The sequence below is a fragment of the Cherax quadricarinatus genome, chromosome 1 (genome assembly GCF_038502225.1).
Source record: "Cherax quadricarinatus isolate ZL_2023a chromosome 1, ASM3850222v1, whole genome shotgun sequence".
Classification (NCBI taxonomy): domain Eukaryota; kingdom Metazoa; phylum Arthropoda; class Malacostraca; order Decapoda; family Parastacidae; genus Cherax; species Cherax quadricarinatus.
In genome coordinates this window covers 14,830,582-14,855,779 of record NC_091292.1, presented here as the reverse complement: position 1 = coordinate 14,855,779, position 25,198 = coordinate 14,830,582, and the positions used below count along the sequence as shown (strand labels likewise).

Sequence of the window (25,198 nt, the reverse complement as noted above, 5' to 3'; positions counted from 1 at the left end):
TGATGGGGTGTATCAGGGAGATAAGATGTTTTCTAATGGTAGTTTTGAAGGTGATGAATGTGTCTGCAGTTCTAGAGTTCTCAGGTAGGGTGTTCCAGATTTTAGGGCCTTTGACATACATTGAATTTTTGTAAAGGTTTAGTCGGACACGGGGAATGTCATAGAGATGTTTGTGTCTGGTGTTGTGCCTGTGGGTTCTGTCACAACTATCAAGAAAGCATTTTAGGTCAAGGTTGATATTGGAGTTTAAGGTCCTGTAGATGTAGATTGCACAGTAGTAAGTGTGGATGTACTGAACAGGGAGTAAGTTTAGATCTATGAAGAGTGGGGGGGAGGGGGGGGTGTTGCCAGGGATGGGATTTAGTGATTATTCTTACTGCAGCTTTTTGTTGGATTATTATTGGCTTTAGGTGTGTTGCTGCAGTTGATCCCCAAGCACAAATAAGGTATGGATATATAAGTGAATGGTATAGTGTGATAAGGACAGTTTGCGGCACGTAGTATCGTATCTTGGAGAGGATCCCAACCGTTTTGGATACTTTTTTGGTTATGTGTTGGATATGGGTGCTGAAATTCAGGTTGTTGTCAAGGTATAGGCCTAGGAATTTGCCCTCATTATGTCTGGTAATTAGAGTGTTGTCGATCTTAATGTTAATTTGTGCATCTCCTGCTCTGCTACCAAACATAATATAGTAGGTTTTGTCAGTGTTAAGCGTAAGTTTATTGGCTGTCATCCAAGTCGATATTTTGATCAGCTCCTCATTAACAATGGTGTTGAGGGTGGCAAGATTAGGGTGAGAGATGACATAAGTCGTGTCGTCAGCAAAGAGAATGGGTTTCAGGTGTTGGGATACGTTTGGAAGATCATTGATGTATATGAGGAAGAGCAGGGGACCAAGGACACTTCCCTGCGGAACTCCAGTATCAAGTGGCTGTGTTGTTGATGTTGTGTCTTTAATGGTGACATACTGATACCTATTAGTAAGGTAAGATTTGAAATAAGCAAGCGCATGGCCTCTTATACCGTAATGGTCAAGTTTGTGGAGTAGGATGTCGTGGTCTACTGTGTCAAAAGCTTTTCTTAGGTCAATAAAAATTCCTAGTGGATATTCCTTATTTTCCAATGCTGTGTAAAGCAGATCTAGCATTTTTATGATTGCATCATTAGTGCTTTTATTTTTCCTGAATCCAAATTGGCAGGGGTTGAGTATGTTTTGTGTTGTTATAAATGAATATAGTCTCCTGTGCACGAGTTTCTCAAAGATTTTGGATAGCAATGGTAAGTTTGATATTGGCCTATAGTTGTTTAAGTCTGTAGGGTCACCACCTTTATGTATTGGTGTAACTCTTGCCATCTTGAGTAGTTTCGGGAAGGTGCTAGTTTCTAGTGACTTGTTAAAAAGTAATGAAATAGCATGCGAAAGGATATGGGCCGCTCGCTTGTACAGTAATGGTGGGACATTAGACAGATTCCCTGAGTTGTTTTTAAGTGACTTTATAATCTCGGTGACTTCTGAGGGTTCAGTTGGTGCAAGATAGAAGGAATTTGGGAAATTCCCATCAAGGTAGTCCCCGGCATAGGCATTGGTATGTGGGATTTTATTGGCGAGATTAGATCCTATGGTTGAGAAGAAGTCGTTTATCTTGTTAGCTGTGTCAGTGGGATGTAGTGGTGTTTCATTAGGTTTAGTTAGGACAATATTCTTGGTTTTTTTCAGTTTGTGGGTCCCTAGAATCTGAGAGAGTGTTTTCCAGGTCTTTTTTATATCTCCTCTAGCGTCTGTGAATCTACTGGAGTAGTATAGTTGTTTGGCTTTCTTTATTACTTTGGTGAGAACTGATGAATAGTGTTTAAGAATATCTTTGTGTATTAAGCCCTGTCTATATTGTTTTTCATATTGGTGTTTCTTGTCAATGGATTTCAGAATGGTACTGGTTAGCCATGGGCAACCAAGCTGTTTGTTTGTGATCTGTTTCATTTTTATAGGACAATGTTTGTTGCATAGTCTAAGTAATTTGTTAAGAAAAATGTCTGTCCAGTCATCAATACCATTGGCCTTCGAGAATTCTGTAGGCCAGTCAACAATCTCTAGGTCAGCTGTGAACTTCCTTATTGAGGCCTCGTCATGGAGTCTAAATGAGACTTTGTTGAATTCAAGTGGTGGTTTACTAATGTTTGTCAGGAGGAAGGTAGGGTAGTGGTCTGTAGTGCTATCTGTGATTATCCCTGATTTAAGGGGGGCTAGTATATTGGTCCATATGTGGTCTATTATGGTTGCACTTGTCTCAGTGAGCCTGGTTGGTTTAGTTATTGTTGGTATGAGAAGTGTGTTGTTCATATTGTTGATGAAATCAGTTACAGGCTGATCATCTAGTAAGCCAAGGTTGATGTTGAAGTCTCCAGCTAAGAGAAGGTGATGCTTATTCATTTGTCTGTTTGTTATTAGTGACTTTAATTTCTCACTGAAATTTGGGATGTTTGTGTGAGGTATCCGGTAAATGGCACCGATTGTTATAGGTGTCTTAAGGTTTTTTACAGTAAAATTAGCAAAAATGTATTCTCCATATTCATCACTAAAGCAAGTGGTGCTAATACAAGATAATTGGTTAGAGTAATAGATTGCAATACCACCCCCAACTTGGTTTGGTCTGCAGTTGTGAATTGCTGTGTATCCTGGTAGAGGGTAGATATCTATTGTGTCCTGCTTAAGCCAGGTCTCAGTAAGAATAATGCAGGAGAAGGGTGTCTTTAGTGATTCAAGAATGTAGACAGTGGGGTCAGAGAAGACCTGTGAATTCCATTGGTGTCCCATGGCCTCATAGGCAATGCTCTCACTTCACATGCTGAGTGTCCATGGTTCAATCCCCGGCAAGGGTGGAACCATTGGGCATTTCCTTACGCCTACTGTTCCCGTTCACCTTACAAGCAAGTAGGTACCTGGGTGTTAGCTGACTGGTGTGGGTCGCATCATGGGGGACAAGACTGAAGACCCTAATGGGAATAAGACAGACAGTCCCACGATGGTGCACTACCTTTCTTGGGTTATCCTGGATGGCTAACCCTCTAGGGTTAAAAATCCAAAAAAAAATCTCATCATATCTCACATTGGTCTTTAGCTGCATAATTGGAGTGTTGAAGTGGCAAATCCGCAAGCCTTCAGGGCACAATCTTGGGCTATTAGAAGTTTGAGAACAAGAATATGAAAAAACTTCAATCGATCTTCATTGACTTGAGACTGAGGGAAACTGACACCAGTCAGTCCACATATAATCATTCAATCATGCAAGAGGAGCTACATGTCTATGGTGCATCCAACAAAATCAGCTGGCTCTGGCTGGGCCACAAGTACAGGTACAACACTGATTTACTAGCAATGGATCATCCAGTAACTCTTTTAGTCCAGACAAAATTAAGAGACTAATTTTTTTTTCCCAAAATAGTTTACCTGGTGGTCACAGATGGAGTTGTATGTAGTGTGTGCTCACGTATATTCTTTACATTGCTAATGATTAACCCTAACTATGGTTAGTGATAGCTCTGCAGCTCCAGCAAAATTTTGCAATTTATCACTTTGGGAGTGGTAGTACTGCAACATTTTTTTTAAGTACAGTAATAAATAAATAAATAAATAATATTGGCAGTTTGGAGGGATATGTTGTGTATCTTTATACGTATATGCTTATAAACTGTTGTATTCTGAGCACCTCTGCAAAAACAGTGATTATGTGTGAATGTGGTGAAAGTGTTGAATGATGATGAAAGCATTTTCTTTTTGGGGATTTTCTTTCTTTTTTGGGTCACCCTGCCTCGGTGGGAGACGGCCAACTTGTTGAAAAAAAAAAAAAAAAGTAAATAAATAAATAAGCCCATTTCATTTATGTTAATGTTTAATTTAAGTTCCCAACAGACCATGGTGGGTCAGAGGTGCATTGCTAAATTATTATCATGCAACATCTGTTGGTTCGGCAAAATCGATATGCACTGGCAAATCCCAGGAACCAAGGGTCCCAGAAGATCAGTGTTGCACCTGTATCACTGGAAGGTTGCATCAGCATTACCAGATGATGTAGATATAACTAAATATAAATTTTGTCCAATGAACTATTGCTACACCTTGCATCATGTGCTGGAATGCGATGAACTTAATGATTAATTCAAAGACAACTTGCAAGTGTTCAAGAAATGTCAGTATTTTATCTACAGTGACATATTACCAAACATTCTGGAAAAATGCCCTGATTTTGTCTATTGTGGATTACTCATAACCACTTAAATTAGTTTAAAATCAACTATACTTACTTTGCTTAAATAATTCAGAACCATATACATGTACATGTATGTATATGCTATACTGTAATATTTTAAAATTATAATTTTAAACAGATATTAGCATATGAATAGTTCATTACTACTTGTTTAGCTATCAAAACTTTGTGGGCCAGTCTCTGGACTCATTATGTGCTTATGTAATTGTCTGACAATACCCATACCACCCACAGGATGGGTATGGGTATTGGGTGCATAATAAAGATATTAAACTAACTTGCTGTTACAGTATATAAACTAAATTACTGTTGCAGGACATAAATGAGGGGCATCTAGCCCTGATCAGTTAGACTGTTGGTGTTGCCATGTACGTAATAGTCTATAAGGACATAAATTCAAAATTTCATCTTTAACAAACACATTTAATATTAATCTTAACATATAAAGCTTGTACAACTAATGCATACTTTAGGAATGCCCACATTTGTTGTAGAATGAGGAAACATTACATTCAGTAATTAAAAATAATATTAAATATGCAAAATACAATCTTTTGGAAAAACAAAGCTGCCTTTATTGGTTGAACATTTTAATCTTGAAAGTTTTTTTTCACAGCCATTTTGAAAAAATAAAAGCCATAGATTGACTAATTAAGACGAAGCAGATGTACACTGGCAGCCATTCCTTACAGAATTACTGTTATGTATTTTGATTGTTATTATAGAGACATGTTCTTCAAGGAAGATGCTTTGATGTTGGTAAAGAGATCTTAATCCAAAGAATCAAAGCTACCCTTCCCTTCCTTGGATCAAACATAATTACCTCTTGTTCCCTGTGACAATAATTATAGTACGTAATATGATTATACAGTTGTTATAATTAAAAGTAATATTATCACAAAATATGTCAGTAATTGCTTATGGTTCAATACTTGAAATTACTGTCTAGTAAACTAAAGGAATTAATTTACAGTTGGAAGACTAATAAGTAAGATCCCCACCAGAAACCCTATAGGGGTACCTTAATGCTGATGAAGGTCTCTTGATCTATGGAACTAGAGCTACCCTCTCTTCCTTGGCTCAAAGCTGACTAACTTCCATTCCCCAAGCACTGTATGACCTAAACTTATGAAAATACTGTTATAATAACATCAGCCAGTAAGGTAAGCACTTTGTGGGTTACAACTAAAGTGGCCACTATGATTTAATCATTAATATACAGTATTTGTTAGAGGCAGCAAAATATAAGATGCCAGTGAGGGAAAGGAATGGGACTTTATCACCCCTTCCTTGGATTAAACCTGAAAGCCTCCCATTTCCCAGACATTATATAACCTCCTACAGGTTTAATACTTCCCCAAGAATAAAATGAAATATGTATTACTGAAGTAGATAACAAGATTGTTAAATATATTAAGGCACATTTTTTTACCTTCCTCATGTAGCACTGAGTAGGTTACAGAATTTGATATGCAGTACTGTAATTGAAGATTGATTTTTTCATTGCATCAAACCTTTTCTTGCAAATAAAGTATAGTATGTACTTCAATCCTTTCACCCATGTAATCAGAAATGATGACAATTTTGTAATTTTTTAAAAATATGTATTTTTTTTCTTTTGAAATGGCAGAGAATCTTTCTCTGGAGGTAGTGGCACAAAAAAAAAAAGAAATTTGATGGAAAATTTATAGAATTATGCAGGTGCAAATTTGGCAGTCTGGGTGCAATTTATGCATCAGCAATTTTGCCCACTTTGAGTCCTATTTTAAACCAACTCCTTTCCTCAATTTGACTAAATTCATAGCTGTTTTGCTAGTATGTCTTCTGTTCTATCAATTAAGTACAAGAAACTGCCCACTGATCTATCAAAACTTCCCAACAGAGTGCAATTTGGCCAATTTTACACAGAATTCAACAAATTCCAATTTAAAAACAGAATCCAAAATAAACACTGTATGCATTCCAGCAACTAAAGCAACCTATCTTCTGTACATTAATCACATTTCCAGGAAACTCCTATAAAACACTTACCCTCCTTTTGAATCTATCATCACATGAAAAAGGTAGAAATTTTACTCTATTTCTCGGATTTCATAAAATCTAACTGGGAATGATTTGTCATGGTTTAGGACATCCCATTTAAAGCAGACCTAGTGAAAATCCATAAAACAGACTAGGGAGGTAGGGGGCCTTACCCTTCCTCAAGAAAATCATCAAAAATCGAATACGTACTGTATTTCTGCTACTTTTAGCCCTATTTCAAGCTACATCTGTCTTGAAACTGACCATTCTGTCAAATGATATCAAGAAACATCCAATAAAACCATCCTAGAAAACACCTCAAAGTCACTGTTTTTAAAGAATGGGGCAGGATTTTTTTTTATACTGTGCACATTCACTGTGCAGACTCATTCTCCCATGCCTAGGCCAAAATTCATCACTCACAGCATGTCTGAGGATGTTGTGCTTAAAACATAGATCTACATGGGCAACACTGGCATAAACAACAAAGATCTAGATAAGAAACAGTGAAAGGGTTAAAAAGGCTTATAATAGTATTTATGTTATGAACCTCACTCTAGTACTTGAATTTTTAAAAATATCAATAATTTTTTTGTTTGAGCTAAACTTATCATTTTAACATCCTTCCACCCAAACAATAACACTAGTGAGCATATTGATAGATTTACATCTTAAGGATGATTCAGGTATACCTAGAGTATACCTGGAGAAGGTTTCAGGGGTCAACGCCCCTGTGGCTCGGTCTGTGACCAGGCTTCATGGTGAATCAGGGCCTGATCAACCAGGTAGGTTTAAATTGTTAGTAAAAAATATTAGACATTAACATTAGGTAATGAGATTTGGTGTATTGTGAAAGCTAGCATTTCCTAGTACAAGCAAAGTGAGATGGGGGTTCACAAGGCACAAATTCGACCTTCTGGTACTAAAAGTGGTGGGGGGTAGGAACTCGGAGGAGCTCAGAGACCTACGCTGTCTTCAAAATACTGCCTGGTGATCAACGAGAAGGCTTCCCCGAAGTACTGTGGATATTTGTCTCCTCCCAGGCTTCCGTAGTGAGTCAATTCTCTGTTTTCCTCTTAGTATTTAGTTGGCCAATGGTATTTTGGGTAATGCAGGATAATTTATCTATGGGTTATTTGCAAGTAGACAACCAACACTGAGGTAGGTAGAATTAATATTGCAAAAGAATTACCCCTTGAATATTAGACCAGAAGCTAGTATCCCTTTGTGTACATAAATATTAGATCGGGATAAGCCAATGAATTTAGGGGTCCCTCAAGGTGTAGGCTAGGGATACTAGCCCAATTTAAACTACCTGCAGGAATTATTTCTCCTGAGCACATGGTGTCTTGGAGAGTAAGAAGACAACAGGAACCTAGATTAGCCTGGGAGAAATCAGGGGGTTTCTAGCCAGTATAGACTCTATAGTAATGTAAGTCTGTTCTAGTTTGTGTATATCGATAGGAATTTTCTTCACTGTAGTTAATTCTGAAAAGAAATGTATCCTCGGAATGCTTGTGAGAACAAGACCCTAGGGGTCTTGTGTTATCTGTGTCATCAGTGACTGCTAGAGTGGGCATCTCACAGGTTCCCTGTAACATTAATTCTTGGGAATAGCACAGTTGTTTGTACAGGACTAATGACATACAGTAACAAACTGTTGCACTTTAATGAAAAAGCTGCCACTGTACTTCATTTTGATCTAGGCCAGTGTAGTACTTTTAAATGGTTGGTTGGTTTACTGACATTAAATATCAATATGATAATGGTATATAATACTGAGAAGAAGATAGGTAGTTTACAGCCTATTGATGACATAAGGGTAATCAAGGCTGCATATCACCAATCAAGTATACTTCAATCCCTAAAACAAGAATTACAGTACAGCATATTCTCTACATACCAGTATACGTATGCACCTTTCAGTGTACATGCCTTTGAGTGAGCTGCATCTGCATCTGTATGAAATGTTAAGGCTGATGTTTGGCAATTATAATACAGAATATGCACTACTAATGGAGAATTGCTTTTTATATATATGCAGTACTGCATTCAACAAATGTATAATCATAATACTACTGAATATGTATTACGTAATGTAATGTGAAAATCCATGATCTATCTTCCAGAGTTCTTCTGAAGACAAGAAAATTTTTGAAAGTATATTTGGCCAGGTTCTGGAGTAAACCAGTGGAATCCTGACCATTTTTACCCCTAGTCAAGACTAGTAAAAAAATTTCATCCATTTCTAATATATTACCTGTTTCACTCAACCTTTTAATTTCTGTGAAATGACAGAAGAAAAATTCAGAAAAGTTACTTTGTCACACATCCTCACTTGATATACATAGAGGTGCATTTGTTTAACAATATAAATGAGCATACTACTAAAACATGGCACCTTTACCTTACAACTTAAACAAGCATTCCCATACATGGAAACACACAACACTTCCTTCCAAATACCTGAGGTTGAAATTCTGATACAGTAATACAGTGGACCCCCGCATAGCGAACGCCTTGCATAGCGAACAATCCGCATAGCGAACGCTTTGTTCGCCAAAATTTTGCCCCGCATAGTGGACAAAAACCCGCTCAGCGACCTTCGTCCGAGACGCGTCCAATGTGCGGCCTCAGCCAGCCTCACATGTGCCGCCCGTCCCATTGTTTACCAGCCAGCCTCCGCGGTAACATTCAAGCATACACTCGGAATATTTCGTATTATTACAGTGTTTTCGGTGCTGTTTCTGGAAAATAAGTGACCATGGGCCCCAAGAAAGCTTCTAGTGCCAACCCTGTGGTAAAAAGGGTGAGAATTAGTATGGAAATTAAGAAAGATTTTGAAGGGTTTGGGGCTAACCCTGAGAAGCCTATGCCAGTTGTGGAATCCATTGTGCCTACTTCAAAAATTAAGGAAATGTGTGCACAGTGGGTTGAACTGCAAACCTTTATGGATGAAAATCACCCTGACACAGCTGTTGCAAGCCGTGCTGGTGACTATTTCAATGACAATGTTATGGCCCATTTTAGACAAATCGTAAAGGAACGGGAGGTACAGAGCTCTATGGACAGATTTGTTGTGCGACAGAGGTCCAGTGACTCTGAAGCTGGTCCTAGTGGCATTAAAAGAAGAAGGGAAGTAACCCCGGAAAAGGACTTGCTACCTCAAGTCCTAATGGAAGGGGATTCCCCTTCTAAACACTAACACTCTCTCTCCCCTCCTCCCATCCCATCAATCATCACCAGATCTTCAATAAAAGTAAGTGTCATGTAATTGTGCATGCCTTTTTCAGTTTGTGTGTACTAAAATTAACATTTTTTTGTGGTAAAAAAAATTTTTTTTCATACTTTTGGGTGTCTTGCACGGATTAATTTTATTTCCATTATTTCTTATGGGGAAAATTAATTCGCATAGCGAACATTTCGCATAATGACCAGCCCTCTTGCACGGATTAAGTTCGCTATGCGGGGGTCCACTGTATACATGTCTAGTTACTATTCTACTTAAAGAAAACTTCTAACATACATGTGCAGCAGCAACTGAATTATTAATGTAAAGCTAAAAAATAACACTTTGAGAATAAAGTGTGCAGGTGATAAAAACTGAATATTATGTAAATCATTTTAGGACACTGTATCTAAAAAAAAATACATAATATACTGTATATGAATGTTACATGGATGTGTTGATGTATACATGATTCAAAACAGCATATGATCTCAAATGTGACAACACTTCACAAGATCCTATCTCATGCATACATCTGTCCAACATCAAGTCAAATTATTCATTTGACAAAGAATACACAGTACTTTTGTGAAAAATATTTTTACCTCTTAAGATCATGAACAATATTTTGAACTATATAAGTGTCAAGTTTATAAATACCAGAACTTAAATTTGAAATATTTGAAATGTTGTGCATCATGCTTAATAAAAGATGATGCCACAATATTTCACTGAACTGTAGAATTACAGGGAAGTATTCTTTAGCATTAGTTCAGTCTACACAATGGCCTGTATCCCTCATATGAATAAACAAAGCACTGGATTTTTGTCCATTTAGACATTGTATATTTATGTTGTTTAACTATGGTCTCAAGAGATTTGCCAGTTAGTCCTAAATAAAAGTTATCACAACTTTTACAGTGATAGTGTGAATGATGGTGTTTCTTTTTTGATTCACCCTGTCTTGGAGATGGCCAGCGAGTTAAGAAAACATATACTATATACATAAGTAAACCCTTTATATAATGTACTTTTACAATTATGGGCAAAATCTACTGTTTATAAAAAGAAACACTGTATGGTTTTGGCTTAAACTCGCAGTGAGTCGTAAAACTCCAGGCCAGTGCATAAGCCAGTGGCTTATGCACTGTCGCTGTCGTGTGGGGTTCGAACATGGATTGGGTAATAAACACTCACATTGGATGTTCCAGTGTACATTAGATGAAATATATGGGGAGCGCCAAGCCTGACCTGCCTTCTGCCCTAACGCCTCTACTTGAACCAGCTTGCTGAGTGCCTCGGAGGGCGAGCGGCATTCAAGTCATACTAGGCCAGCAGTAACGGTCAGTGATATAACAGCCAGTGATTCATGCAGGAGGCATTGAATCAGTAACGGTTGGAAGAGTCATTACTACTGACACTACTGGTAACTGATACTACTGAGAGCTCGTACTAGGTCAGCAGTAACGGTCAGTGATATAACAGTCAGTGATTCACACAGGAGGCATTGAATCAGTAACGGTTGGATGAGTCATTACTACTGACACTACTGGTAACTGATACTACTGGTAACTGATACTACTGAGACTGCGAGTTCAAGCCCCACCCATACAGTGGTTTGTTTGCAATTGTGTCATTACAATTTTGTGAGTCCAATGGTTAAATTGTACTTTTAAATACTTTATTTTCAGTGTTTATTGCAATAGTATTATGTGAATGATGGCAAAAATGTTAAATGATGGTGAGTGTTTCTTTCTTTTTTCGATCACCCTGCCTTGGTTGGAGATGGCTGACGTGTTGAAAAAAAAAATTCTGTAAATTGTGTCCAGGGAACAGGTGGAGTTTGAACCCATGGTAAGTAAGTGGTAAAACTCCAGGTCAGTGTGTAAGCCACTGGACCACCTGGGTACAATAAGATTCATCCAACTAGGTATATTTAAGCACCATATGGAGGTTAGCCAGCTGGTCCAGTGGCTAATGCTCTAGCCTGGAGTTTTATGACTTGCTTGCCATTGGTTCAAACCCTACCTGTTCTGTGGTTTGTTTGCAATCGTGTTATTACAGTTTTGTGAGTCAGAGTACATTAGTGAACTCTTTCAATATTTATCAACATTTTTTATAATGGACACCCCCCCTAGTAGTTTGTTATATCAAGGGTTTACTGTGTGTGTGTATGTAGTTGCCAATATGTACTCACCTATATGTAGTTGCAGGGGTCAATTTTTTGCAGATCCTGACCCCACTTCTTCGCTAGTCACTACTAAGTTTACTTTGTGTAATACACACTCCTTGTGTATACACTTCTTGTGTATACATATAAATTTGGGGAAGGATATGTGTGTGTGTGTGTGTGTGTGTGTGTGTGTGTGTGTGTGTGTGTGTGTGTGTGTGTGTGTGTGTGTGTGTGTGTGTGTGTGTGTGTGTGTGTGTGTGTGCATGTGTATGTGTAATGTTAGTACCAGTACAAAGTTGAATTAGAACCCATAAATTTTGATAGCCTTTATTTTATGAGTTCAAATCCTGCTGGGTGCTAGTGTTTTCACATATTTTCAAGCAATGATATGCTTGTCAGTCATTTGCTTCTCCTGAGCATCCGTCATTTTGAGGTGGACATTATTTTTTCCCCGACCACGGAAGTCATCCATTGAGATGTGACATCCACATGCTTTGTACAACTGGTAACAACCTTTTAGTGGAAGGAAGCTGGGGAAGAGGGGAAAAAGTAATGAAATGATATATAATGAAAATCTATAAAATGATAAATACATACCATTGTCATACTGCTAATATACTACAGTCATGCATCGTTTAATGACAGGGATACGTTCTGAGAAATGTGTCATTAGGCGACTTTGTCATTGTGTAAATATCATAGTGTACAAGGCTGCTGCCAACTTAATACAGCATACTGTTTTACAGTAAACTTTTTTTTATAAGTAAAAAGAGTTCACTCTAGAATAATGGTAAAGAGTACAGTACGTATAGTAGTATATACATAAACCAGTAACATAGTTGTTTATTATCATTATCAAGTATTATGTACTGAACATAACTGTATGTGCTACACTTCTATATGACTGGCAGTGCATGGGACCACCTTCGTATATGTGGTCTGTTGCTGACTGAAACATCATTATGCGGTGCACGACTGTATCTAAAGGTCATGTATCTACTGGTTGCTGAAACAGTGTACAGTCTTCCTACAAAATCACAGGAATTTATATTCCTAGAGGCCTGCAAAACTAAAAACCACAGATAGTACAAAATTAAGCCTGCACAACAAATTTTGTTTGGATTTCATTTATTGTGTGTGTCAGAGACTGTATCACTGTAATATATCACTGTAATCTAGTTAATATTGACAGTCACAAGAAATAATGAATAGAATGAAAAGTCTGAGCTGCTGTGTGGATGATCACCAACCCCTGTGCCAGACAACACACCCCACCACACTTCAAGAGCTTGAACTTAACATACAAAACATACATTCATATTAGTGTAACTACTATATATACAGAACATTAAACTCAAATAAAAACCCTCCTCTCAAATTTCTCCTTGATAACTACAACAGGCATAACATAAGGCACAAAACACTCTTCGACATCCCTTGCATCCGTCTTACCCAATGCAAAAATGCAATAGACATAAAGGGCCCTAAGATCTGGAATTCATTGCCTGAACCAGCAAAAGGTCCCCTGCCTAGAAATCAATTTAGGGCTATAATTAAAAAAAACATCTCATCTCCCAAAACTAACCATACCATCACTATGCTAAAGCTATATGTGGAGGCCCTAACAGACCACAGCAGAACCCAGGGAAAGCCGAGAAGGGAAAATGACAGGCCACTGAGCCCAAGTACATTAGCTAGTGAAACTGAAGAAAGGAAAGCTGCAATGGAGGAAATCAAATTGAATGAGGGGATACACAGGGATATGCAGTGGGAGAATGAAAGGGTGAGGTCAGTCTTTGTGTATGGGCTCCAGGAAGTTGAAGGGGAAACATATGAAGCAATAAAACAAGGGGGAAAAAAAGCAATTGAAAGCATCATGAAAGCAATAGGAGAAGACGACATGACCCAGCTGGAAAATTTTCGGAGAATAGGGGGGTTTGTAAAAAAAAGAACCCGGCCAGTGAAAGTGACCTTCAAGGCAGAATCGACTCGGAACAGGATCCTGCAGGAGAAAGCACGATTAAGGGACATGCCGGCATACAGGAAGGTGTATCTCGACCGCGACAGAACACAAGCAGAAAGGCAGAAACAGAGAGAGATGGTACAAAGGCGAAAGGAGGAAAGAGAGGGGATGGAGAAGACAGACAGGAGATCCCAGACACAGGAAGATCAAATACAGCCTCCCTCACAACTTCCTATAGAAGCCTCCCAACCAGGTCAACCCCAGTGCAACCAAACACTCTAAACCAAAACACCCATGCCACATCCAATGCCCCCACCCACTGCATTACAAACTCCACCCCCACAGCAACCACCCATAGTTCCTTATCAGGTCTCCCACTTCCCCAACCCCAATACACCTCCCAGACCACAATCTTAGAAAAGAAGTTGAAGGTGTGGTATACAAATGCAGATGGAATAACAAATAAGTATGAGGAGTGGCACGAAAGAATCAAGGAGACATCCCCAGACATAATAGCACTCACAGAAACAAAACTCACCAGAATAATAACAGATTCAATCTTTCCACCCGGATATCAAATCCTCAGGAAAGACAGAGGGAGGAGAGGGGAAGAAGGAGTTGCACTGCTCATTAAAAACCAGTGGGGGTTTGAGAAAATGGAAGGAATGGATGGCATGGGCGAAAGGGACTACTTAGTAGGAACAATCCAGTCTGAGGGACATAAGGTGATAATTGCAGTAATGTACAACCCACCACAGAACTGCAGGAGGCCAAGAGAAGAATACGATGAGAGCAACAGAGCAATGGTCGACATACTAGCCAGGAGAGTACACATGGGGGGAGCAAAGTTACTAGTTATGGGTGATTTCAATCAAAAGGAGATTGACTGGGAAAACCTGGAGCCCCATGGGAGTCCTGAAACATGGAGAGCCAAGATGATGGATGTGGTACTGGAAAATCTCATGCATCAACATGTTAGAGACACTACCAGAGAGGAGAGGATGAACCAGCAAGACTGGACCTTGTATTCACCTTGAGTAGTTCTGACATCGAGGATATCATGTATGAAAGGCCCCTGGGAGCTAGTGATCATGTGGTTCTGTGCTTCGACTACATAGTTGAGCTCCAAGTGGAGAGAGCAGCAGGAATAGGGTGGGAAAAACCAAACTACAAAAGGGGGAACTACTCAGGCTTGAGGAACTTCTTTCAAGACATTCAGTGGGAGAGGGAACTGACAGGAAAACCAGTACAAGAAATGATGGATTATGTGGCAACAAAATGCAAGGAGGCAGAGGAGAGGTTTGTTCCTAAGGGAAACAGAAATAATGGGAAGAACAGAACGAGTCCTTGGTTCACCCAAAGTTGTACGGAGGCAAAAACTAGGTGTACTAGAGAATGGAAAAGGTACAGAAGACAGAGAACTCAGGAAAATAAAGAGATTAGCCGAAGAGTCAGAAACGAATATGCACAGATAAGAAGGGAGGCTCAGCAGCAATACGAAAATGACATAGCATCGAAAGTCAAGACTGACCCGAAGCTGTTGTACAGCCACATCAGGAGGAAAACAACAGTCAAGGACCAGGTAATCAGACTGAGGAAGGGTGATGGGGAATTCTCAAGAAACGACCAGGAGGTATGTCAGGAGCTCAACACAAGATTTAAAGAAGTATTTACAGTGGAAACCAGTAGGACTCCAGGAAATCAGAACAGGGGGGTGCACCAGCAAGTGCTGGATGAGGTACATATAACCAAGGAGGAGGTGAAGAAGCTGCTATGCGAACTTGACACCTCAAAGGCGGTGGGACCAGACAACATCTCTCCGTGGGTACTTAAAGAGGGAGCAGAGATATTGTGTGTACCGTTAACAAAGATCTTCAACACATCATTTGAAACTGGGCAACTCCCTGAGGTATGGAAGATGGCAAATGTAGTCCCAATTTTTAAAAAGGGAGACAGACATGAGGCACTAAACTACAGACCTGTATCACTAACGTGTATAGTATGCAAGGTCATGGAGAAGATCATCAGGAGGAGAGTGGTGGGGCACCTGGAAAGAAACAAGTGTATAACTGACAACCAGCATGGTTTCAGGGAGGGAAAATCCTGTGTCACAAACCTACTAGAGTTTTATGACAAGGTGACAGAAGTAAGACAAGAGAGAGAGGGGTGGATCGACTGCATTTTTTTGGACTGCAAGAAGGCCTTCGACACAGTTCCTCACAAGAGGTTACTGCAAAAGCTAGAGGATCAGGCACACATAACAGGAAAGGCACTGCAATGGATCAGAGAATACCTGACAGGGAGGCAACAACGAGTCATGGTACGTGACGAGGTGTCAGAGTGGGCGCCTGTGACACGCAGGGTTCCACAGGGGTCAGTCCTAGGACCTGTGCTGTTCTTGGTATATGTGAATGACATAACGGAAGGATAGACTCAGAAGTGTCCTTGTTTGCGGACGATGTGAAGTTAATGAGAAGAATCAAATCTGATGAGGATCAGGCAGGACTACAAAGAGACCTGGACAGACTACAAGCCTGGTCCAGCAACTGGCTCCTTGAGTTTAACCCTGCCAAATGCAAAGTCATGAAGATTGGGGAAGGGCAAAGAAGACCGCAGACACAATATAGTTTAGATGGCCAAAGTCTGCAAACCTCACTCAAGGAAAAAGATCTGGGGGTGAGTATAACACCGAGCATATCTCCCGAGGCGCACATCAATTAGATAACTGCTGCAGCATACGAGCGCCTGGCAAACCTACGGATAGCGTTCCGATACCTCAGTAAGGATTCGTTCAAGACTCTGTATACCATTTACGTCAGGCCCATACTGGAGTATGCAGCACCAGTTTGGAATCCACACCTAGTCAAGCACGTCAAGAAATTAGAGAAAGTGCAAAGGTTTCCAACAAGACTAGTCCCAGAGCTACGGGGATTGTCCTACGAAGAAAAGTTGAGGGAAATCGGCCTGACGACACTGGAGGCAAGGAGGGTCAGGGGAGACATGACAACGACATATAAAATACTGCGCGGAATAGACGAGGTGGACAAAGACGGGATGTTCCAGAGATGGGACACAGACACAAGAGGTCACAATTGGAAGTTGAAGACTCAGATGAATCAAAGGGATGTTAGGAAGTATTTCTTCAGTCATAGAGTAGTCAAGCCGTGGAATAGCCTAGAAAGTGAAATAGTGGAGGTGGGAACCATACATAGTTTTAAGGCGAGGTATGATAAAGCTCATGGAGCAGGGAGAGAGAGGACCTAGTAGCAATCAGTGAAGAGGCGGGGCCAGGAGCTGTGACTCGACCCCTGCAACCACAAATACTTGAGTACAAATAGGTGAGTACATACTCAATTATGTATTCCCACATCATAATTTCAACAATTACTCTGAACCTTTTATCCACTGTTGACAGGAATATAATTGAATCATTGTTTTCACAAAAAGCATTTTTGAATATATGAATACTGTATATCTATTGTCTTATATAAATTAGATTCACTTATAATTAATAATCTACTGTACAACTATGATATAATTAATATTCTACTGTACAACTATGATATAATTCTTAGTGTTAAGTAGTCTGTAAGCCAATAATGTTAAGTCGGCCCATAATGCCTAGGCATAATAGAGGCTCTCTTTGCATTGCAACCCATTAATGTAAATACATAATCTCAATATACTATTTGCAAAGACATAAATAAATAAATAAATAAATAAATCATTTAACCAGTTTGAAAAAGACAAAAAACATCACCAAAAATTTATGACCACTTAATTAAAACATTAATCCATACTTAAAATTGTACTGTTGTATCATTTCAAATTGTAATACTTTTATCTGTTATGTGCTACATCACTATTATAAATCTTATTAACTATAAAAGTTTGGCTACCTCACTGTAGCAATAAGATAAATAATGAATACGTAATTAATATTTAGCACTCTTTAACCTGTCTAGTTTTAAGTAGTCCGTAAGCATTAGAACTAATTTGCCCGAAATGTCCCGGCATGTCAATGGCTTTCTTTATACTTAACAACATTTTATAAGTGAGCCAAGTGAGCCAGAGAAACACTGGATAACTGAACCTATTCACTGTTTCATGCCATTGAGGGGCTCTTAATCCACGGAGCTGAACTTATCCTTGGATCAAATCTGATTGACTCCCGTTCCTCATAGCACAGTATGACCCTTATAGACTGAGTGTTGCTCCCTTTCCATGAATATTATATAATATTTGCTGGCTGCCCTTCAGTAAAAATGCTGGTTAATCAAAATCCATAAATATGGAAGCCCACAAATTTGTAGATAACTATACAGTAGATTGGTAATTTACAGTCTCTATTGCCATCCGCTTCAAAGCTACCATTAAAAAACACCTTACCTCTATGTGACCTTAACAACAATTTATTATGCCAAACAATTCTTATCCAATACTGCCCCTGTTCTTGTCAGTCATTCCTTCAACTCATATAGCTAGCTTTATCCTTAATTAATCACTAATTAGAATATCTTTATTGAATAACTAAATACCTCCAATATAATACAACCTAAATATTTTTTTTTTTTTAACAAGTCAGCCATCTCCCACCTAAGCAGGGTGACCCAAAAAGAAAGAAAATCCCCAAAAAGAAAATACTTTCATCATCATTCAACACTTTCACCTCACTCACACATAATCACTGTTTTTGCAGAGGTGCTCAGAATACAACAGTTTAGAAGCATATAGTTAGTTTAATATGTTTATTAAGCATCCCATACCCATCCTGTGGGCAGTAGTCAAAAGATTACAGAGGTACATAATTGGTCCAGGGACTGGACTCCAAAGTTTTGATAGCTGAGAAGCATATACGTAAAAAGATACACAACATATCCCTCCAAACTGCCAATATCCCAAACCCCTCCTTTAAAGTGCAGGCATTGTACTTCCCATTTCCAGGACTCAAGTCTGGCTATATAAAAATAACTGGTTTCCCTGAATCCTTTCACTAAATATTACCCTGCTCACACTCCAACAGCTCGTCAGGTCCCAAATACCATTCGTCTCCATTCACTCCTATCACACTCATGCACGCTTGCTGAAAGTCCAAGCCCCTCACCCCCTCCCTCCAACCTTTCCTAGGACGACATCTACCCCGCCTTCCTTTCCCTACAGATTTATACGCTCTCCATGTCAGTCTACTCAATATTCTTATTCTCATATAATGGTATGTACTGTAATGACACTAATTTTAAGGCTGCCTGAAATGCCTTGCATAATATGGGCCTTTCTATAAAGTAGGTAATGTATATATACTATGTCAATTACCCTAATTGTATAATAAATAAACTATAAAGAAATACAATTTGTTTCTTTATTAAATGAGTAACAATGAATAAGTATTATTTGTAAGAGAGATATGAATAAGAAATCTGACTCATAAAAGCTAGTGTTTCAAGTGATAAGATTATTTACATAGAACTTCAGCTAGCATCTCATTCCTGAAGTGAGTCTTATCATACTGGTGCTTAATTTGTGGTGCAGATTTTAATTCTGTGGATCCTGTTTTTGGGTGATACAGTAAGTAGTGAGAACCAGAGTGAGCTGAGAGGATATTAGACTGTGCAGAGGACATAAACACTGTACAGGAAAATGTTGATGCAAAGTATGCAGCCAAATATATGTTAGGGTGCAGCAAGAGTCAGTAACATGCCTAGGTTTATACACTTACATCTGTATCTCACAAAGAGGCATGTAACTACATCTATTCAATGCTTGGTACAAATCCATATGTTGTATTTTAACAAAATTACTTCACATGGAGAAAATAACTTCAGCATCAAAATTCAAGGTGTTTGTCAGAGTATATTTGACTTTATAACAATAGATATGAAAACTTCTGGCAAAGAAAAGGCTATATATTGATAGAATACTGTAGCTACTGCATAAAAACCAACTAAATAATATACAGTGGACCCTTGAGTTTTGTAAGCCTCGCACTTTGTAAATTTTGCCTTTCAGCAACTTTTTTTGTCAAAATATAGCCTCATGGTTCGTAATTTGCCTCGCCATTTGTCGGTCATCTGGAACATGTACAAGCAGCCTCCCAACATCTGCGACACACAAAGGCACCCCACACACTATTCCCAGTCAGTGTGGCATTGTTTATTGGGGAGTGACCATCACCCCACGCGTTCATACTATACATTTCGTAATATTCCATTCCTTTTTGTGCTTGCAACTGCTAAATAAGCCACCATGGGCCTAAAGAAAGCTTCTCCTGCCAGCCCTTTGGTAAAGAATGTGACAAACACAATAGAATTCAAGAAAGAAATCATTGCAAAATATGAAAGTAGCATGCGTGTGGCGAATCTTGCCAGGATATATGGGAAGCCCCATACAACCATCACTTCCATTGTGGCAAAGAAAAAGAAAATCAAGGAAGCTGTTGTTGCGAAAGGGGTAGATATGCTCACAAAAAAGAGATAGCAAATACTCAAAGATGTTAAGAATTTGTTGTTGGTGTGGATCAACCAAAAACAGTTAGCAGGAGAGTGTTATGCAGTCAATAATTTGTGAAAAGTCAAGGCAGTTGTATGCCGATTTCGTAAAGAAAATGATTGGAACGAGTGCTGATGTTAGTAAATTTAAGGCAAGCAAAGGCTGATTTGAGAGATTTAAGAAGTGTAGTGGCATACACAGTGTGGTAAGGCATGGCGAGGCTGGAAGTTCTGACAAATGTGCAGCTGAAAAATTCGTGCAGGAATTCAAGGGCTTGGTACCTAAAGTCTTTATGGAAGGGGATTCCCCTTCCAAACACTAGTGTAACCTCTCCATCCTCTCCCCTCCTCCTGTCTTCCATACACCAACAAGAGTCTTCATTAAAGGTAAGTGTGATGTTATTATCGTTTTATACTTGATGCCTCATTGTTTACTGTACCTGGATGACTGCCAATAAGCTTACACTTAACACTGACAAAACCTTCTATATTCTGTTTGGTAACAGAGTAGGTGTTGCACAACTCGACATTAAGATCGACAGTGCCCCTATTGCTAAGCATAATGAGGGCAAATTCCTGGGCCTACACCTTAACAGCATTCTGAATTTCAGCACCCATATCCAACACACAACAAAAAAGTATCCAAAACTATTGGGATCCTCTCTAAGATACGTTACTATGTACCACAATCAGCCCTACTCACACTATACTATTCACTCATTTATCCCTACCTCACATATGCTATTTGTGCTTGGGGATCAACAGCAATTACCCACCTAAAGCTAATAACCCAACAAAAAGCTGCAGTAAGAATTATCACACAATCCAATGCAAGGCAACACCCCCCCCCTCTTCAAAAACCTAAATGTACTCACTGTTCAGAACACCCACACTTACTATTCTTCTCTCTACATTTACAGAACCATAAATTCCAATATTAACCCTAAATTAAAACACTTTCTTGATAGTTGTGACACGACCCATAGACATAATACCAGACACAAACATCTCTATGATATTCCCCGGACACGGGGAATATCATAGAACTCCCAGCCTGAAAACTCTAGAACTGCCGCCTCAACCATCATTTTCAAAAGCATCGTTAAAAAACACCTTATCTCCCTAACACACCACACCAGTACCTTTTTTTTTTTTTTTTTTCAACAAACCGGCCGTATCCCATTGGTACCTAACCACATGAAAACTACCTTAGCTTGCACATATCCAAAACAAAATACACTTATTTGATATCTGTGACTCCCGCTAATTTACACTAATGATTGTCAACATAAAATTCTGAATATAGCTTTTGCTACATAATTCTTAAGCTAGTCATAAGTTTGTCTAAGACACTCCATTATAGAAGTTTTAATGGAAACTGTATCATCCCAAGACCAAACCGTTCCCACTAATAGATAAACTAACTGTTAATTTTTTAAATGTTTTGAACCACCTCACTTTTGTAAATCTAGTTAATCACTACAGCTACCTCACTTTAATACCAGTATGATCCATAACCTGTGTAAATATACAGTAAGAAATAGTATTAGTCTGCCCGAAATGCCTAGGCATACCTAGGCATACTAGTGGTCTTCTTTGTAATAAATAATTTATAATATGCAATAATATTTTATAATATGTAAACCCCACATTGTAATATCAACAGAGAAATAAAGAATTTTAATTTTACATCTATATTTAATGTAAAAAAAATATTTTTTGTTAATACTTTTGGGTGTCTGAAATGGAGTAATTGGATTTACATTATTTCTTATGGGGAAAATTGCCTCGCCATTCGTAAATTTCGCCTTTCGTCAGTCTCTGGAATGGATTAATTACGAAATTCAAGGGTCCACTGTAATGACCAGCAACATACTAAAACACTGTACTACCTTGTAAGGCTTATGTGGTCATGAAGACTAAATGGCACATTGAGAATGAACATTTGAAAAGCAGAAGGCTGTATGACCCTGGTGATTCAGCTCTTAGTTTTGATTATAATAATAGCAATAATAATAGGAAAGAGGAGTGATAGGTGGAATGATGAGGTAAAGGGTGTAATAAAAGAGAAAAAGTTCACTTATGAGAGGTTTTTATAAAGCAGAAGTGAGATAAGAAGGGTGGAGTATAGAGAGAGTAAAAGAGACATGAATAGTGGTAGGGAGTGCAAAAGGAGAGCAAATGATAGTGAGTGAGGTACCATCAACAAAATTTGCTGAGAATAAGAAAAAAAACTGAAGTGAGATAAATAGGTCAAGAAAGCCTAGGGAACAAATGGATTTGACAGTTAAAAACAGAATAGGGGAGTTAGTACATGGGGAGTTGGAGGTATTGGGATGACGGCAGGAATATTTTGAGGAACTGTTAAATGTTGATGAAGAGAGGGAGGCAGTAATTTCATGCACTGGCCAGAGAGATATAACATCTTTTAGGAGTGAAGAAAAGCAGGATGTGAGTGTGGGGGAGGTGTGTGAGGCACTGGGTAGAATGAAAGGGGGTAAAGTAGCTGGAACTGATGGAATCATGACAGAAATATTAAAAGCAGGGAGAAGGGGGGTAAATAAGGGGGATATATTTTTAGAGTGGTTGTTACTTTTGTTCAATAAATGTATGAAAGAGGGGAAGGAACCTTGGGACTGGCAAAGAGCATGTATAGTTCCTTTATATAAAGGGAAGGGGGACAAAGGAGATTGTAAAAATTATAGGGTAATAAGTTTATTGAGTATACCAGGTAAAGTGTATGGTAGGGTTATTACTGAAAGAATTAGAGGTAAAACAGAGAGCAGGATCACAGATGAACATGGAGGCTTTAGAATGGGTAGGGAATATGTAGACCAAGTGTTTTTTATTGAAGCATACAAGCACACAATATTTAGATAAAGGTAGGGAAGTTTTCATTACATTTATGGATTTAGAAAAGGCATATGATAGGGTGGATAGGGAAGCAATGTGGCAGATGCTGTAAGTGTATGGAATAGGTAGTAAGTTACTAAATGGTGGAAAGAGGTTTTATGAGGACAGTGAGGCTCAGGTTAGGGTGTACAGGAGAGAAGGAAATTACTTTGAACTAAAATTAGGCCTTAGACAGGGATGTGTAATGTCACCATGATGGTTTAACATATTTCTAGATGGGGTTGTAAAAAAAACTAAATGCTAAGGTGCTGGGGGGTGGGATTAAATTATGGGGAATCAAATACAACATGGGAGTTGACATAGTTACTTTTTGCTGATGATACTGTGCATTTGGGAGATTCCAAAGAGAAGTTGCAAGGGTTAGTGGACGAGTTTGGGAGGATGTGTAAAGGATAAAAACTGAAAAAGAACACAGATAAGAGTAAGGTGATCAAACAAGTTAGGTAAAAAAAATGGGATATCACACTGGAGGGAGGGAGTATGGAAGAAGTGAATGTGTTCAAATATTTGGGAGTAGACTTGCCAGCAGATGCGTTTAAGAAGGACGAGATTAACCATAGTATTGATGAAGGAAAATAGGTGAGTGGTGCATTGAGATATCTATGGAGACAAAAAATGTTATCCATGGAGGCAAAGAAATGAATGTATAAGAGTATAGTGGTACCAACACTCTTATATGGGTGTGAAGAATGGGTTGTAAATGCTGCAGCAAGAAGGAGGCTGGAGGCAATGGAGATGTCATGTCTAAGGGCAACGTGTGGTGTAAATATTATGCAGAGAATTCGTAGTGTAGAAATTAGGAGGTGTGGAGTCACTAAAAGTATTATTCAGAGGGCTGAAGAGGGGTTGTTAATGTGGGTTAGTCATTTAGAGAGGATGGAGCAAAATAGGATGACTTGGAGGGTGTATAAATCTGTAGTGGAGGGGAGGAGGTGTAGGGGTCATCCTAGGAAATGATGGAGGGAGGGGGGTAAAAGAGGCTCTGTGAGCAAGGGGCTTGGATATGCTGTAGGCATGTGTGAGTTTTAGATAGGAGTGAATGGAGACAAGTGGCTTTTAAGACCTGACGAGCTGTTGGAGTGTGAAGATATTCAGGGAAACTGGTTAGCCGGACTCGAGTCCTGGAGGTGGGAAGTACACTGCCTGCACTTAAAAGGAGAGGTTTGGGATATTGACTATCTGGAGTGACATCTAAACTGTCATATCTGAGTGTGCCTCTGCAAAGACAGTGATTATGTGTGAATGATACTGAAAGTGTTGAATGATGGTGAAAGTTTTCTTTTTTTGGGTCACCCTGCCTCAGTGGGAGACGGCTGACATGTTAAAAAAAATAATAATGAAAAGCAGACTGAATGCTTGTCAAGGAAGGTAACAGAAGCTCATTGCAACCATCAACAGAGGAAAACAAGAGACTACATTTGAAAGCTGAGAAAAAACAACACTAAGAGGATACTAAAAAGTTAGTCTTTACAGTATGGTAAAATTATTAATTGGGATATAGGAGATAGTAGGTGCTACTACCACTGGAAATAAAAAAAAAACTTGAAATAAAATAAACACTGTAAATAGGACACCAGAAATGTAAATAGGACACCAGAAACAGAGTTTTACTTCTATAGGTACATAAAGGTAATCACAAATATATGATTACCTTTATGCCTGGTAATAATGCCCATATTCATTTACAATAAAAATTACCTTGAATTAATATAAATTAATTTATATATGATAAAAGCATGCAAGCTGGCAGGCAGTATATGAATTAAATTAGTTTAAAATAACTCTACATACTTATGTATCCTCATGCATTTAGTGCTTTTCCCAAGTACAATTACTTAAATGCAAAGCATGCAAAGCCTATGTTGGGTTATAGGTCTACCATAATATAATTTGAGCAAGGAGATCCAATATAATTTCTAGATAATTCTAATAATCAAAAAGCAGTGAAATATTTGTTATGACCCATCACCAACTACACACCTGTTAATGAAGACCTGTGAAATTTTAGTCATTTTTCCGACGTCCTAAAAATTCATCCATGGACGAGGTAATTCCAGTTGCTTTCCCAAAAATAAAAAAGGCCTTCTTGGGCAGGAAGCTGGAAAGATAAATTAGTTCTGCAGCCTACTCCCAAGCAACTGATAACT

General features: G+C 38.7%; 1 protein-coding gene and 1 long non-coding RNA gene across 3 annotated transcripts in view; one reads left to right on the top strand and one right to left on the bottom strand.

Moving 5' to 3' along the window:
* The window catches only part of LOC138854244 (uncharacterized), a 62,703-nt gene that overhangs the window by 5,844 nt on the left and 31,661 nt on the right, over positions 1–25,198 (top strand). The gene's annotated exons all lie outside the window — the stretch shown is intronic.
* The window catches only part of LOC128687120 (epidermal retinol dehydrogenase 2), a 156,521-nt gene continuing 143,177 nt past the window's right edge, over positions 11,855–25,198 (bottom strand). The window contains exons 8-9 of one of the 2 annotated variants that reach the window (XM_070096225.1): positions 25,032–25,149; positions 12,004–12,220 (exon numbers count right to left, since the gene is read on the bottom strand). In XM_070096225.1, coding sequence (XP_069952326.1) covers positions 25,056–25,149 — 94 coding nt within the window. In that variant the 3' untranslated portion in view covers positions 12,004–12,220; positions 25,032–25,055. Of the gene's footprint in view, positions 12,221–25,031; positions 25,150–25,198 lie in introns of both variants that reach the window. The other variant, XM_070096158.1, reaches the window with a different exon arrangement.